We start from the raw sequence: 17,695 nt of genomic DNA, 5'->3' as shown, positions 1-17,695 counted from the left end.
TATGTACACAGTGACTCCACCAGCAGAATAGTGAGTGCAGCTCTGGAGTATAATACAGGATGTAACTCAGGATCAGTACAGGATAAGTAATGTAACGTATGTATACAGTGACTCCACCAGCAGAATAGTGAGTGCAGCTCTGGAGTATAATACAGGATATAACTCCGGATCAGTACAGGATAGGTAATATTATGTATGTACACAGTGACTCCACCAGCAGAATAGTGAGTGCAGCTCTGGAGTATAATACAAGCTGTAACTCAGGATCAGTACAGGATAAGTAATGTAATGTATGTACACAGTGACTCCACCAGCAGAATAGTGAGTACAGCTCTAGAGTATAATACAGGATGTAACTCAGGATCAGTACAGGATAAGTAATGTAATGTATGTACACAGTGACTCCACCAGCAGAATAGTGAGTACAGCTCTAGAGTATAATACAGGATGTAACTCAGGATCAGTACAGGATAAGTAATGTGATGTATGTACACAGTGACTCCACCAGAATAGTGAGTACAGCTCTAGAGTATAATAGAGGATGTAACTCAGGATCAGTACAGGATAAGTACAGGATAAGTAATGTAATGTATGTACACAGTGACTCCACCAGCAGAATAGTGAGTGCAGCTCTGGGGTACAATACAGGATGTAACTCAGGATCAGTACAGGATAAGTAATGTAATATATGTACACAGTGACTCCACAAGCAGAATAGTGAGTGCAGCTCTGCAGTATAATACAGGATAAAACTCAGGATCAGTACAGGATAAGTAATATAATGTATGTACATAGAGACTCCACCAGCAGAATAGTGAGTGCAGCTCTAGAGTATAATACAGGATGTAACTCAGGATCCGTACAGGGTAAGTAATGTAATACATATACACAGTGACTCCACCAGCAGAATAGTAAGTGCAGCTCTGGGGTACAATACAGGATGTAACTCAGGATCAGTACAGGATAAGTAATGTAATATATGTACACAGTGACTCCACAAGCAGAATAGTGAGTGCAGCTCTGGAGTATAATACAGGATGAAACTCAGGATCAGTACAGGATAAGTAATATAATGTATGTACATAGAGACTCCACCAGCAGAATAGTGAGTGCAGCTCTAGAGTATAATACAGGATGTAACTCAGGATCAGTACAGGGTAAGTAATGTAATACATATACACAGTGACTCCACCAGCAGAATAGTAAGTGCAGCTCTGGAGTATAATACAGGATGTATCTCAGGATCAGTACAGGATAAGTAATGTATGTACACGGTGACTCCACCAGCAGAATAGTGAGTGCAGCTCTGGAGTATAATACAGGATGTAACTCAGGATCAGTACAGGATAAGTAATATAATGTATGTACACAGTGACTCCACCAGCAGAATAGTGAGTACAGCTCTGGAGTATAATACGGGATGTAACTCAGGATCAGTACAGGATAAGTAATGTAATGTATGTACACAGTGATTCCACCAGCAGAATAGTGAGTGCAGCTCTGGAATATAATACAGGATGTAACTCAGGATCAGTACAGGATAAGTAATATAATGTATGTACACAGTGACTCCACCAGCAGAATAGTGAGTACAGCTCTGGAGTATAATACGGGATGTAACTCAGGATCAGTACAGGATAAGTAATGTAATGTATGTACACAGTGACTCCACCAGCAGAATAGTGAGTACAGCTCTGGGGTATAATACAGGATAAGTAATGTATTGTATGTACACAGTGACTCCGCCAGCAGAATAGTGAGTGCAGCTCTGGAGTATAATACAGGATGTAACTCAGGATCAGTACAGGATAAGTAATGTATGTACACAGTGACTCCACCAGCAGAATAGTGAGTGCAGCTCTGGAGTATAATACAGGATGTAACTCAGGATCGGTACAGGATAAGTAATGTAATGTATGTACACAGTGACTCCACCAGCAGAATAGTGAGTGCAGCTCTGGAGTATAATACAGGATGTAACTCAGGATCAGTACAGGATAAGTAATATAATGTATGTACACAGTGACTCCACCAGCAGAATAGTGAGTACAGCTCTGGAGTATAATACGGGATGTAACTCAGGATCAGTACAGGATAAGTAATGTAATGTATGTACACAGTGATTCCACCAGCAGAATAGTGAGTGCAGCTCTGGAATATAATACAGGATCTAACTCAGGATCAGTACAGGATAAGTAATATAATGTATGTACACAGTGACTCCACCAGCAGAATAGTGAGTGCAGCTCTGGAGTATAATACAGGATGTAACTCAGGATCAGTACAGGATAAGTAATATAATGTATGTACACAGTGACTCCACCAGCAGAATAGTGAGTACAGCTCTGGGGTATAATACAGGATAAGTAATGTATTGTATGTACACAGTGACTCCGCCAGCAGAATAGTGAGTGCAGCTCTGGAGTATAATACAGGATGTAACTCAGGATCAGTACAGGATAAGTAATGTATGTACACAGTGACTCCACCAGCAGAATAGTGAGTGCAGATCTGGAGTATAATACAGGATGTAACTCAGGATCAGTACAGGATAAGTAATGTAATGTATGTACACAGTGACTCCACCAGCAGAATAGTGAGTGCAGCTCTGGAGTATAATACAGGATGTAACTCAGGATCAGTACAGGATAAGTAATGTAATGTATGTACACAGTGACCCCACCAGCAGAATAGTGAGTGCAGCTCTGGAGTATAATACAGGGTGTAACTCAGGACCAGTACAGGATAAGTAATGTAATGTATGTACACAGTGACTTCACCAGCAGAATAGTGAGTGCAGCTCTGGAGTATAATACAGGATGTAACTCAGGATCAGTACAGGATAAGTAATGTAATGAATGTACAGAGTATCTCTACTGTGTATGTGGATTTATATTTGTATCGAACAAATTTACCTAGTTATATCTTGCTATTTTACTCTGCTCTTAGGTCTGCACATGTATTGACAGATTTGCCATTTAGGGGTCAGGAAAGGTGTGTGAGAGCTGTTATGGTGACCATTAGGGCGGGTTCACACATAGCGGAATTTCACTTAAATTCCGCTGCGGACACTCCGCAGCGTTAATCCGCAGCGGAGCCGTTTCTCCATTGACTTTCACTTTAATTTAGCAGTGTTCGTTTACACGATGCGTACAATTCCGCTGCGGAGCATAGGCTGCGGAGCGGAATTTGGTGTCCGCAGCATGCTCTGTCTGTTGCGGAGCAGTGGCGGACTGGTTGCGGACTCATGGCGGAATTTCTCCATTGACTTCAATGGAGAGTCAAAATTCCGCAATGAAGTCCGCAGATCTTATGTGTGCTGCGGAGCGTATTGTTTTTACTACCATGACATTTCTTCATTCTGGCTGGACCTATGTATTTCTAGGTCTACAGCCAGACTGAGGAAGTCAATGGGGCTCCCGTAATGACGGGAGCGTTGCTAGGAGACGTCTGTAAATAGTCACTGTCCAGGGTGCTGAAAGAGTTACGCGATCGGCAGTAACTGTTTCTGCACCCGGGACAGTGACTACCGATCTCAATATACATGTATCTGTAAAAAAAAATATAAGTTCATACTTACCGAGAACTCCCTGCGTCTGTCTACAGTCCGGCCTCCCAGGATGACGTTTCAGTGTAAGTGACGGCTGCAGCCAATCACAGGCCAAGCACAGGCTGCAGCGGTCACATGGACTGGAGCGTCATCCAGGGAGGTCGGGCTGGATGCCGAAAGAGGGACGCGTCACCAAGACAACGGGCGGTAAGTATGAATTTCTTTGACTTTCACTAGGGAAAGTGCTGTCCCTTCTCTCTATCCTGCACTGAATAGGGAGAAGAGAAGCACTTTTCCTGCAGTCCGCAGCGGCCAGTCCGCATCAATTTACTGCACATTTTGTGCAGATCCGCTGCAGAATCTGCAACGCAGATTCTGTGCGGCATTGATGCGGACAGTTGCGGAGGAATTCCGCCATGTGTGGTCATGCCCTTATGGTTCACGTACAGAAGAGGGTGACTTGGATGTGGATTTTTGCGTTTTGGATTGAAGGTGCTTGGTTATTTAGTGCCCCCGCATGTGACTACATAGTAGCCGCCTGCAGGTCCCTTTCATGTGTCAGATTCTTTTCACGTGAATTAACACAAGACTCGTTTGTCGTCCCGCCACCGGCCTTTACTTTATGAGCAATGGAGTCTGCGCTCGGAAGAAAAACAACCATACGAGCGGATAACTGGAGGCAGATTGTCACGGGTTAACAGAAAGCACATGTGTCCAAGGCTCCAGGATTCTGACAACATTCTGTATTCGCTGAAGTCAACATGTCTGGGGGTGAACACAAATAATTATTTTAAAGGGGTATTCCCAACTTAGACATTTATAGCATATCCACAAGTTCCACCTTAAATGTGCGACAGATGCGGCCCCCAGCTCTGCTGCTGGCTGTCGATTTCAGACGAGACTAGTGAAGAGGGGGCCGTGCATGCGTGCTGCGCTCTCCCTTCTTTTACATGGATGTTTTGGAAATAGCAGAGCAAGCGCAGTGGCCATCTCAATGGGTAGCCAGGTATCTACCTAGTGGTATCAGCCATGTTTTTTGCGTAAAATCTACGTGAAGATTCCCTTTTAATCATGATAATTCCAACATTCTGAAATGATTAATTCCTTTGTATACCTTTTTAGCGGTCGGACTTCTGTATTTCTGATATAGAGCGCTAAATCCCCTACATAGACATAGATTTACATGATGAAATTCTAACTACCTGCAGCTACCACTAGAGGGAGCTCACTGCATACTGTTTTAATATTGAACTTCATAACGCAGTATGCAGTAAGCTCCTAAGCTCCCCCTAGTGGTGGCTGCAGGTAGACAGAATTTCATCATGTAACGATGTCTATGCAGGGGATTTGGAGCTCTGTATAAGAAAAATGGAGCTCCGACTGCTATATAGATGTATTAAGAAATTAATCAGCGCAGGAGGTTTGTCCTAAAAGCAACTTGATGATAAAAGATGGGGATTGACTTAAGTAATGACCCCCTTTAGCTGCGGGAATGTTCGGAGACGTTCATTGTGTCTGCTGCAGGAATTGCAGGGGGGTTAAAGATGGTGCTACGGGGAAGGATTCAGATATGTAAGATATTGCCCAATATATATGTGTATATTCAGCAAAGGTATACAGAAATGCAATGGGGATGGGTGGGGGAAGCAATGTACAGTTTACCAGATAGATGTCATTTTTTAGTAATATGGAATCAATTATATGTAAATATTTGAGAGCATTTTGTCAACATCACAGTGAAATTGCTTTAATTCAACATAAACAGGACTAAGGCTTCGTTCACACCTGCGTCGGGCCGTTCCGTTGTTCTGCTCCATCAGTAGGAGCAAAACAAGGGAATAACAGAAGCAACGGTTCCATTGCACGACAAATATGATCGGCGGCCGAAGGATCCCATTGTCTTTAATAGGTTCCGTCGTTTTACCAGATGCAATAGCGCAGCATGCTATGCTATTGTCTCCGGTAAACTCGGCCGGATCTGCTGTGAACGAGGACTTAAGGGTCAGACCACACGTTGCGTAAATACGGCGGTTTTTCCGCAACGGAATTAGTTGCGGAAAATCCGCAGCAAATACAGCAGCAGCAGCAAAGTGGATGATATAAAACAAATCTCATCCTCACGCTGCGGAAATACTGAGTGGAAAAAACGCTCAGAAATTGACCTTCGGTGCGTTTTTTTATTCTGCAGCGTCAATTGTATTTGCGTAAACGCTGCTTATTTGTTGCGGGTTTTCCCCATTGAATTCAGTAAATCCCGTAACAAATAAAAGTTGTTGCATTTTTTGCAGCAGGTTCGCAGCGATTCCGCCACGAAAAACGTAACTCAGAAAAAAAAAAATCTCATACTTACCCAGAAGTTTGCGTTCATCCCTCCAGCGCGGCCTCCTGGGATGGAGTTTCATCCCATGTGACCGCTGCAGCCAATCACATCCCTGCAGGCCGGCTTTAGTGCTGCAGTTTTCCGCAGCGGACATTCCGGTGGGACGCACACTTTGAAGCGCTTTTTTGCCCTGAATTCCCTGCGGCGCACAGCGCGGATATGCTGATTTCTTTTACACAGCGCATCCGCCTCGTCTGAACTCAGCCTAAGGCCTCATTTACACGAGCGTATTATACGCGCGTGCGACGCGCGTGCTTTTCACGCGTGTCGTACGCACCTATAATAGTCTATGGGGCTGTTTAGACGATGCGTGAATTTTGCGCAGCGTGAGTGCGTTGCGTAAAACTCACGACATGTTCTATATTCTTGCGTTTTTCACGCAACACGCACCCATTGACTTCAATGGGTGCGTGAAAACAACGCATGCCACACTGACGGTCCTGCGTTGCATGCGCGAAAATCACGCAAGAGCTGTCAAACTCCTGAATGTAAACAGAAAAGCACCACGTGCTTTTCTGGTTACAAACATCCAAACGGAGTGTCAAATTCGAGATGAGCGCACCGAACTTCACCGGGTTCGGCCAAACTCGTTTTGACCGAAACCGGTAAAAAATGTTTGGGTACGCGACGTCAGGAGACAGTCACTGTCCACGGTTCTGAAAGCGTTAAACTGGTTCAGCACCATGGACAGTGACTTCCGCTCCGAAAATCCATGAACATGTAAAAAAAAAAAAAAGTTCTGCCTTACCGATAACTCCGGTCCGACCTCCCGGGATGACAGTTAAGTCCAAGTGACAGCTGCAGCCAATCACAGGCCAAGCACAGGCTGCAGCCAATCACAGGCTGCAGCGGTCTCATGGACTGCGGCGTCATCCTGGGAGGTGGGGCCGGATGACAAGAGTGGGACGCGTCACCAAGGCAACGGCCGGGAGCCCGGACTGGGGGAAGCAGGAAGTTCTTGGTAAGTATGAAAGTCTTTTTTTATTCACAGGTTGGTGTATATTGTGATCGGCATTCACTGTCGAGGGTGCTGAAAGAGTTACTGCCGATCAGTTAGCTCTTTCAGCACCTTGGACAGTGACGGGCGTCGACTAGCCTCATCTCTATGATGGCGGCTGCGCGAAAATCACGCAGCCGCGCATCATACACGGATGACACACGGAGCTGTCAATTGCCTTTTGCGCACACAAAACGCAGCGTTTTTTTGTGCGCGCAAAACGCACACGCTCGTGTAAATGAGGCCTAAAGGTGTCAGATAATCAAATATTCTAGATTATATATACAAAAATAATCAAGAAACTATATAAAAACAACAACAAAACAACAACAACAACAACAACAACAACATCTGTATATGAAATAAGTGTCAAAAATAACCTAAACAAAATGAGGAACATAGTTTAAGGGTCAGTTCACACTGAGATTATTGGTGCTGAGTTTGACGTGGAAACCGCGTCCAAATCAGCGCCAAAAAATGGCCAAAATCCCCCCCCCCCATTCATTTTAATGGGAGGCGACATTTTTCTTTTCCCTGGCCGGCTTTTGGCCACTCCCAGGGATAAAAAGTGGCAAGTGGCAGCATTTTTTGCCCGCAGTCCTTGCATTAGCTTCAATGCTCCGGGGAAAAAACTGAGCGGAAAATACGTGCAGCCATTTAAAAATCTGACTCCAAAAAATGAAATACTATAGATTCAAAAAATTATTAATAAATACATTTATCTAAATATACTTTTTTACTTGTTGTAAGTCAATAAAGCTAAAACACAAAAAACAATATTACTATAAAAACCGGTATGAAAAAAAATATTACAAATTGGGGCCGTTAAACCACAACGTGCGCAAAACCGCTACAAAAGAGTCGGCTGACGGGGGACCGAAACACTGGTCGCTATGGCGTTACGGGAGATTTACGGTCTTTGTTTTTTCTTTGTGCTTTTGTAGCTTTTATTTTGTAATTTTTATTCAACTTCTAATTTGTATGAGAACTTTCCAGGGCGACACGAAGCAGGTGGAGGGCGACTGTTTATGGGGATCACTCCCATCATGTTTAGTCTGCTCGGAGAATGTGAATACACTTCTGGGACTAGAAAGCTTCCATTGTTATACAGTCTGTGGTAATGCGGCGGCGCTTACATTCTGGGAATAGAAATCTCAGTTTACTGTCTCGTTTGTAAGACTTAGGACCGCAATTACGGACGATTTTTACGGTCGTGTGCGTGGGGCCTATGGGCTTGTCCACACGTAACAGAATTGCTGCAGAATTTCTGTAGCAATTCCTCTGAAACTAGCAGGAAAAATATGCTGCGAAAAAACGCACCATTTCCTGCGTTTTTGATTACAGAAATTGGCGCGTATTGTGCTGCGTTTTTCTCAATGTTGGGGGATGGTGACCTCGGAAAAATAAAAAAAAGGTTATACTTACCCAGATCTCTCCTACCCTCAGTCCAGCCTGGCCTCCTGGGATCACATTTCATCCCATGTGACTGCAGCAGCCAATCACAGGATGAAGCGGTCACATGACATGAAGCGTCATCCCAGGAGGCCGGGCTGCAGGACGTCAGGGGGACGTGTCGCCTTTACTACAATTAAGTATGGGATATATATATATATTTTTTTAACATGCTGTTTTCCACAATTTGGTGCGGTTTTTCGGACGGAATTGCCTGCGGTATCCAGGACGGAAACGTTGTTTACTTTAATGCAGCGTATCTGCCCTGTGCGAACATAGCCTAATGGTGGAGGAACTGAGCGACCAGTTGATTGGCCACTACCTGACAGTCCGGCAGCTGACTGGTGCAGACGATAAAGTAAAGTCGGGCACCTCCCCCTGAAACCTACATTAAAGGGCACCTTCTTTTTTTTCATCAAGACCCACACTATTAACCATCTAAGGCCCAGTTCACACATAGTTTTTTAACACTGATTTTGACGCGGAAACTGCGTCAGAATCAGCGCCAAAAATCGTCCGAAACAACCTCCCATTGATTTCAATGCGAGGCGAAGGTGTTTTTTTTTCCGCCGCAGCTGTTAGCCGCTCGCTGTAAAAAAAAAGTTGCATGCTCTTTCTTGCCGCGGTTCCGCCTCTGACCTCCCATTGCAATCAATGGGAGGCAGAAAAAGCCGTGCTCCATGGCCGCGGGTGAAAAAAAGCAGCGAAAGCCGCGGCAAGAAAGTGCAGGTAGGTCAAAAAATGGCTCAAAATTCCTAAAGCAATTTTGAGGCTGATTTTTTTCTGCCTGCAAATTCCTCTGTGTGAACAGGGCCTTTGTTTTTGTGTTTTTGTTTTATATCACAAAACCCTAACATTTATTTTTATTTAAAAAACAACCATGGCATGTGGATCCTGTTCATTCATTTTTTTTTTTTTAAAGGGGCTCTCCACTTTGGACCATCCCTACTTGTTAGAAGGGTCTCCTGACAATAAGCAGATCACAAAGTGTCCTCCTGCTGGACCCCCGGTGATCAGCTGTGATCTGTGGGGAGACCTGTAAGTGTACAGTTTCCCTGCAGCGCCACCACAGGCGAAACTAAGCATTACACAGTGTCCATTTGTTTGTTTTTCACAGAACCTCAAAACCTACAACATAAAACCCACGGCACATAAAGTATCGTGATGGAATTGATGCATTTTGATCAGTTTGACCCCCATAGAAATAAATAAGGGTGGTTGATTCCATTGTATACCCGACCCGACCTGACCTGGAATTGTCTCTTTCCTTTTGGGTATGTTACCTGCTACTTGACGCTTCTCTCCTAATTTCCACCCTGCATTCTTTCCGGCCACCACAGGATGGCGCTCTCTCCAGGCATCTTGATTCGCAGGTCTGTGTCGTGTTTCTTGTTCTTTCCAACATCTTGAAGATATAACTTTGTATCCAGTTAATACGACAAATATTATTTCTATGTTCACAGGCAAAAAGAACCAAAAATAACACATTCAATTACAATCCCTCCCTGTCCGTGCCCTGTAATCGATGTAGACCCTGACACTGTGTACTTTACGGGGGGCCGGAGTGGGGGGGGGGGATGTCATAACCCAAACCTTCACTTTTTCCTGCCGTCCTGAACGTTGACACATTTGTACTTTCAAGGTCAGTTTATTTTCGTAGAGGTCTTTCTAAACGTCGAGGAGCCGCCTCGCGTTATACGTAGGTCTGGTACAATTATAAGGGGAGGGGGAGGTCCTCAGATTGCGGGTGGTCGGTCAAGGCAAGATAATTGTTTGTGGCTCGATGTGAAATCACAATAGGCGTCTGTTTCCGTCCCCCGTTCTACACGGCCGCCTGTGTGTGGATAAAGTCATAACACGACCAGATGAGTAAACTATTTATGGTGAGAAGCGGCGCGCAGACCCCTCCTGGCAGCCGGTGGTGCGGCCCGGAGGACGTGAACTCCACGTGAGGAGCGACATGTGTGCGGCTCGCGGCCTGTAAGTGGGAAACACTCGATTTTCCAGCATCGATGGGGTATGATAGGTGCCGGATTACCGGATATCCTGGATTATTGGATTATTATTGAACAGTCATAAAACATTTTTATAAAATAATCCAAACGTGCGAACGTGTGTGTATAAATGTAGGTAACATGTTGTGTCTGTCCACAGTGATAATCCTTTAATCTATAATCCAGAAAGTCTGATAATCTGGTACCTGTTTCCAGCACAGAACCAAATTAGAGAATTGTTCCGATCAAAATCACGGTGATAGTCGGATGTTCACATTTTATTTGCGAATATCGTCCCGTAGATTCTCTACCCTCACAAGTAAGTTTTATATAATGGTCTGTGAACTTCCAATTATCCAGAATATCTGATAATCCAGAATTTATTCGAGCCCATTGATGCTGGATTAAAGGGATTTAACTGTATATAGTTTACTTTATCTATATTGCTATATATTATCTATAATCCTCCTTACTGCAATCCCTGCAGTGAGAAGGAACCAGCATCAGGCCCCCTATTCTAGTAATAGGTGGGGGTCCCAGCGATCATACATCTATTACCTATCCATGTTCTTACTGGGAAAATCGATTGGACAGCTTGTCTGATCCTTTTTTTTTTTTTTTCAGAGATAAGCGGCACCATAGGTGTCTGGCAGCTGCTAATCTCCCACTGTTCATAGAAAAAACAAGTTGAGCCAAGTGGACATGTTAATTGACGGGGTCAGGAACATAAATGTTTTATGTCTATGGCCAGCTATATTAGACTTAATTATTTATTATCTATATTATTATTATTTTCCCTAAATAATTTCCCCCCTCTGATAATCTAGAATATCAGGTCCTGTTGTTGCCAGATTAAAGGGATTTTATTATTTATAAATATATAAAAGACATGTCCATGGAAACGTGTCATTAAAATAAGTATGGCTGACAGGAAGTAACCAGACAGCTACTTCCTGTCCCAGAAACTGAAGACAGGAGAAGTCTGGGACTAAACAGCTGAATTTCAATGTAACAAATATACATAAATAACAAATCTATATAAACCAGGAGCTCAGGTGAGGTTTTTATTATTGGTTGGAGAAACACTTTAAATTGAATCTCCACCTTTTATCATCATGTCGTTTTAAATCCAACATTCTGTGTTGATTAATTTCTTAATATATCTTTATAGCGGTCCGAGCTACAAAGCTCCAATCCCCATCATATCCAGAGTTACATGATACAATTCTCCCTACCTGCAGCCACCACTAGAGGGAGCTCACTGCATACAGTTTATACATTGAACTCAACAATAAAACAGTATGCAGTGAGCTCCCCCTAGTGGTGGCTGCAGGCAGACATTTTATTTATCATGTAATGGTATGCACAGATTATTTTTGGATCCTTTTAGATAAAATAAAAACATGGTGGGCCTTCACTATAGTGTTGATTTGCACAGTCGAGACTGGATCCTATTGGGATCTGTTCCCTTGTAGAGGAGTCCTAAGGTAAAATGTCCTTTCGTCGCTCCTTATAGAATATCACTCATAGTAAATTGTACGTTTTTAACTCTCATGGTAATATAGACATGAAACCTCTATAGGATACTTAAGGACAGCTGCGGGAGCACAACCCTCACTTAGAGCCGCCTGTCAATGCCAGACGTCGCTCCAAGGACACAATAATATTATGCGTTGCTTCATTGCTCCCAGAACATTGCCCTTAGATACATGTCCACTGTGAAGAATGGCCGACCCTTCTGCAGCACGTCTGGAACTCAGGAGGTCAATAGAGCAGCGTATCCCACCATAAACATCAACACTACTACTCTCATGGTGCGGAGTTCACGCAGGTTGACTGTAGTCTGGACGGTGGGACTGCGGAGGAAATGTGGAAACAATTTGGCGGTCATATATGAGTGTGCTCTGAGGGGCTACACAGAGGAAAAGGGGCATCAAAGCCGAGACCTGAGAAAACGTCTCATATTTCAGAAAGAATAGGTGGAGGAGCGACTTTTATTCCATATTCACATGAACTTCTCACGTTGAGCAGAGCCGGAAACGTTGTATTCATTTTGCACTGATCCCGAGTTGCGTCATATTCTTTGGTCACATCCACAACTAGGAGCAAAGGCAGAACTTTTAGGCTATGTTCACACAGAGTTTTTTTGACGAGTTTTTTGACGCGGAAACCGCGCCAAAAAAACTTGTCAAAAAAGGCCTGAAAATGCCTCCCATTAATTTCAATGGGAGGCGGAGGCGTCTTTTTCCCGCGAGCGGGAAAACCGCCTCGCGGGAAAAAGAAGCGGCATGCCCTATCTTCGGGCGTTTACGCCTCTGACCTCCCATTGACTTCAATGGGAGGCAGAGAAAGCGTATTTCGCGGCGCTCAATAGCCGCGGGCGAAAAACGCTGCAAAAATCGGCGTGCAAGGAGAGGAAAATCTGCCTCAGACTTCCAAACGGAATTTTGAGGCAGAAATTCCGCCTGCAAAAAACTCAGTGTGAACATAGCCTTACATCGTTTTTTTTAAATTTGTTTGTGGTCATGAGACGGGAAAGTTCCCTCTTCGCCAAGTTTCTACGTGTTCTACTGTATATCACACATTTTGACATTAGGCGGTTTAGGGGTTAGTGATATTTTGTGTGATATCTATTGTTCTAGAGTAGTTAAGCAGTTAGTACCGAATATCTAATATTCCTGGAAGTCTAGCGTGGTGATGGGCTAATATCGAATATCTGGAGGTCCGGCATGGTTATGGGTTATTATCTAATATTCCTAGAGGTCCATGGGGATTTATAGGTTAATATCTGATATCTGGAGGTCTAAGGGGGTTATGGATTATTATCTTAGTAGCAAGGTTCGGATAGCACTAGGTTAAGGCGTGGGTGCATAAGTAGGGTCCCAACCCGATCCAATGGAGAAAAAGCACTATGCACACCAAAGTGGAAATTCTTTTGCAGATAAATAATTTATTATATTTATAGCCAATGACAGTGCAACGTTTCGGTCAATAGCATGACCTTCCTCAGGCACTTAGTCAATGTATGATCCTGTATGGATGGCGCATTCGTATGGCGGCTGACCGCTGTTGCTCGGCGCCGAACAACAGCGGTCAGCCGCCATACGAATGTGCCATCCATACAGGATCATACATTGACTAAGTGCCTGAGGAAGGTCATGGTATTGACCGAAACGTTGCACTGTCATTGGCTATAAATATAATAAAGGATTATTATCTTATATCCCTGGAGGTCTCGGGTGGTTGTGGGTTAATTATCTAATATCTGGAGGTCCGGCATGGTTACGGGTTATTATCTAATATTCTTAGAGGTCCAGGGTTTTTATGGGTTAATATGTCATATCCCTGGTGGTCTAGGGGGTTATTGAATTAATATCTAATATCCCTGAAGGGAGGTCTCGGGGGGTTATGGATTATTATCTAATATAATATGGAGGACTAGGGTGGGTATTGGGTTAATATCTAATATCCCTGGCGGTCTGGGGGGGTTGTTATGGATTATTATCTAATATAATATGGATGTCTCGGGGGGGGGGGGGGGTTGTTATGGATTATTATCTAATATCTGGAGGTTTAGGATAGTCAGGGGTTAATATCTTCTATCCCTGCGCTGATACATTGTAAAAAAAAACCTCTAGAGAGAAACCTTTCTGCTGCTCATGTATTTATCTCACAGTGGCTTGTCTAGACCTTTGTAGCAAACCCTCAGCTGTGAGAAGTAAAGCTGTATTCTTATGTGCTTTTTATTCTTATTGGTTGATGCATATTGTAAACATTTCTGTAAAATATTTTACATTATTTATAGCTTTAGGTCTGTACAGATTTACAGGCTCGGGATGTTCCCATTAAATATGTTCCCATTCACTGACAACAAGCAGAGATCTTGAAAATGCAATTTGAAATAATGGAAAAAAAATCGCTGACAGCGTAGGTTCTTTTTTTGTTTTTGTTTTTTAATGATCTATAAAAACTGACAACGGCTGATGTTTCTAAATGGTTTTGGATTTGGGGCAGAGTCCCCCCTTAAATGTGTTTTTTCCTTTTATTCTACTCAGGAGGAGTCACAGCATGAAGGTGGCGCCCGTCAGGCCTCTGGAATCATCGCTGCACTGATCACGGACAGAAACCCAGTGCTCGCTGGTCAAGTAATGGTCGCCTGAAAATAACCGTCTCGCGGGGCAAGGAGCACAATGACAAGACTGGAGCTTTAAAGGGCCAGTGACCCTAAAGTCATCAAGTGTCTAATATTGTAGAAGCGTTACAAGCCGAGCCGCTATCACCCGTCATGTGCCTCTGTATAGGCGTAGACTGGCATATGTCGCCCATGGGCACAGCAGAGTGCACTCACCCGTCATGTGCCACTGTATAGGTGTAGACTGGCATACGTCGCCCATGGGCACAGCAGAGTGCACTTTCCTAAACAGTAAAAAAAAAAAGTTATGTGGACCCATCCGTCGGGTAAATGGGGCCCTGTGAGTACCTTCAGCATACACAGCAGCAGCTTTCCTGGCACATACGCCAAACGTAGTTCATAAATGTTATGTGAACAAAGCCTAAAGGGGCCCTCTGCTTATAGGTGACGTTTAATCATTGGATAATCAAAACTTTTGCAGTTCTCCAATAAACTTTGGGGCAAGTCTGTCTTTTAAAATCCTGCTGGTTTAGTCGTGCGTCAAATTTATAATAATTCACATGACGAGTAATTCCTCCCTAATCTCCTCCTCTCCTTTAATCCTATTCTGTTTTATAATGCAATAAAAATATAAAAAATTCTACTGCCGTTCCCTCCCCCTCTCACAGACCTCGGATCAGAGCTTCTGCTGACTGTCAGGCCGGGTTCCCACGTAGCGTAAACGCCGCAGAATTTAGGGTATTTTCACACGTAGTGTTTGCAGGCGTTTTTCGGGGCGTAAACGCCTCGAAAAACGCCTGAAAATACGAAAACTGAACGCCTTGAAACATCGATTGATTTCAATGTGAAAAATGGTGTTTTGTTCAGATGGGCCCTTTTTTAGCAGCCGTTTGAAAAAACGTCGCGTTAAAAAACGCCTCGTAAAAAGGAAGCGCATGTCACTTCTTGAGCCGTTTTTCATTATGTCAATAGAAAAACAGCTCCAAAAAACGTTTGATGCTTCAAAAACGGCTGAAAATCAGAGGCGGTTTTCCCTTAAAAACAGCTCCGTATTTTACAGCCGTTTTTGCTTTAGCGTGTGAACATCGCCTTACAGTAGCAGCAAAGTGGATGAGATGCAGTAAATCTCCTGCCCACGCTGGGGAAAAAAAGCGCAGTATAAAAGGTTAATAAATGGACCTGCAAATTTAATTCCTCAGCGTGTCAATTTATGCTGCGTTTTTGTGGATTTTCCGTTGTGCATTTTCCTTACTGAATTGAATGGAGGAGCAAAACCTGCAACAGAAAGCCAAGTGTTGCCACTTTTGTGGCATATTCGCAGCTATTACTCCGCAAAAATTGCAACTTCGGAAAATAAAAATAATTATACTTACCCAAAACGCCCTCCTCCTTCCTGCAGTCCGGCCTCCTGCGATGACGTTACAGCCCATGTGACAGCTACAGCCGATCACAGGCTGCAGCAGTCACATGGGCTGCAGCATCATCCAGAGAGGCCGGACCGCACAGCACAGGAGGGACGTGTTGCCATAACAACGACCTACGTAAGTATGAGTGTTTATTACCGCTGCTTTCTGCAGCAGGAATTCCGTCCGAAAAAACGCACCACAATGTGGCGCGGTTTTTGGACGGAATGTATTGCGGGTTCCGGGTTGGATACGCTGCGTATTTTTTACACAGCATATCCGACCCGTGCGAACCCGGCCTAAGGGTTTATTCAGAGGAGCGTAGAACTCATCGGTGGGCTGCGCGTGGAAATCACGCACCTCACACTGACCCATTGATATCAATGGGGTTATTAACTCCTGCATGTGTGTTTTCGCACAGCGAGTGTCCGTTGCGTGAAACTCACTGCATGTCTGATATTGGTGCGTTTTCACGCACCTACGCGCCCATTGAAGTCAATGGGTGCGTGAAAACCACTGACCGCACACGGACGCACGTCCGTGTGCTGTGTGTGATTTGTGTATAAATTGCATTGAAAAAAAAAAAAGTGCTTTGCGAGTGCGTGAAAAACACATGCCACTCGCAAAGCACAGATGCAATAACGCAACGCACACGGACCAGATTTACGCGCGTAAATCTGTCACGCTCGTGTGAATGTAGCCTAACTGTCTGCAGCAGGAGCCCTCCTCCACTGCTGTCTGCAATAGTAGACCAGCAGTACTAACCCCGCCCTCTCAGCAGAAAATGGGCGGAGTCAGCAGAAAATTAACCCCTGTGTTCTCTGCAAGATTTATTTAAGACTGTTTGCCATTCTGCCATATTTTCTGCAGGTTGTGATACAAACAGAGAGGGAAAGGTTATATTTATTATTCGGTTGTGGAGTTATCAATCCGGTAATAGTTTAGAGCAGGGCTGACATTATCTCATACCTCAGCTGCTGCAGAACCTCTTTGTGAAGTGTCATTTATTGGAGTAGGAGATATTTGTCCATTCAGAATGTACTCCTGGTGCCAGCCACCCCATCCCCCCGCATGAAAACAAAACCACTTAATCAAGAAACACGTCGGTTTACGTTTATTTTCTAAATGAAGACTATTTCATAATTATTCCTGGTTAATTCAATGATTTAAAAAAAAAAAAAAAAAGGATTCCAAGCGGTTCCATCAATGCTCGTGTATGTGCCCATCCTGACTCTAGGGGTCACTGTTGTTGGGAAGACACTTTTACATTTAAAAAGTACAGATGTAGCAGAGCTCATTTTGTCCTTTTAACTACTTATTACAACCTAAGAATTTGAAATGCAGCTCTGGATGTGACTGGAGTATGACATAAGATGTACTGTAACTTGGTGAAAAATAACTGAAGTGTTGACAGTCACTCAATATTATATGAAGATTTAACCTGCTACTTAATATTCAAAAAATGGAGCTTCACTTTAAATAGGGGGCAGCGGATGGAATGAAAACAATATGAAGACCCTGATTACATGACAACGGCTTTAATAAAGTAGCCATCGCGGTGATCAGCTGATCGCCGCAGGTCTGGCTCCTGACACCCCCTCTAAATGGTGATTTAGCTGGAGGAAGACCCAAATCAATAAGCCGTGTACGCCAGAGTGGGAGTCACTGCTTCTTAGCAGCTGGACCCCCGTCATGGAGGGGCTGCCAATATCCCCTCTATGACATCGACCTGCTATAATAGGGCATATGGACTGGAGTTGTGATGGGACAAAGACATTGATAACATA

At 43.9% G+C, this 17,695-nt stretch overlaps 1 protein-coding gene across 1 annotated transcript in view; it reads left to right on the top strand.

Moving 5' to 3' along the window:
* Positions 1-14,781, top strand: part of CRPPA (CDP-L-ribitol pyrophosphorylase A) — a 197,327-nt gene extending 182,546 nt beyond the window's left edge. The window contains exon 10 of the mRNA XM_075828777.1: positions 14,429-14,781. Coding sequence (XP_075684892.1) covers positions 14,429-14,533 — 105 coding nt within the window. The 3' untranslated portion in view covers positions 14,534-14,781. The remainder of the gene's footprint in view (positions 1-14,428) is intronic.
* The last annotated feature ends 2,914 nt before the right edge of the window (positions 14,782-17,695 follow it).

Source organism: Rhinoderma darwinii, chromosome 5 (genome assembly GCF_050947455.1).
Source record: "Rhinoderma darwinii isolate aRhiDar2 chromosome 5, aRhiDar2.hap1, whole genome shotgun sequence".
Classification (NCBI taxonomy): domain Eukaryota; kingdom Metazoa; phylum Chordata; class Amphibia; order Anura; family Rhinodermatidae; genus Rhinoderma; species Rhinoderma darwinii.
Note: the sequence above shows the minus strand (reverse complement) of the source record. Positions and strands in the feature narration are given on the sequence as shown.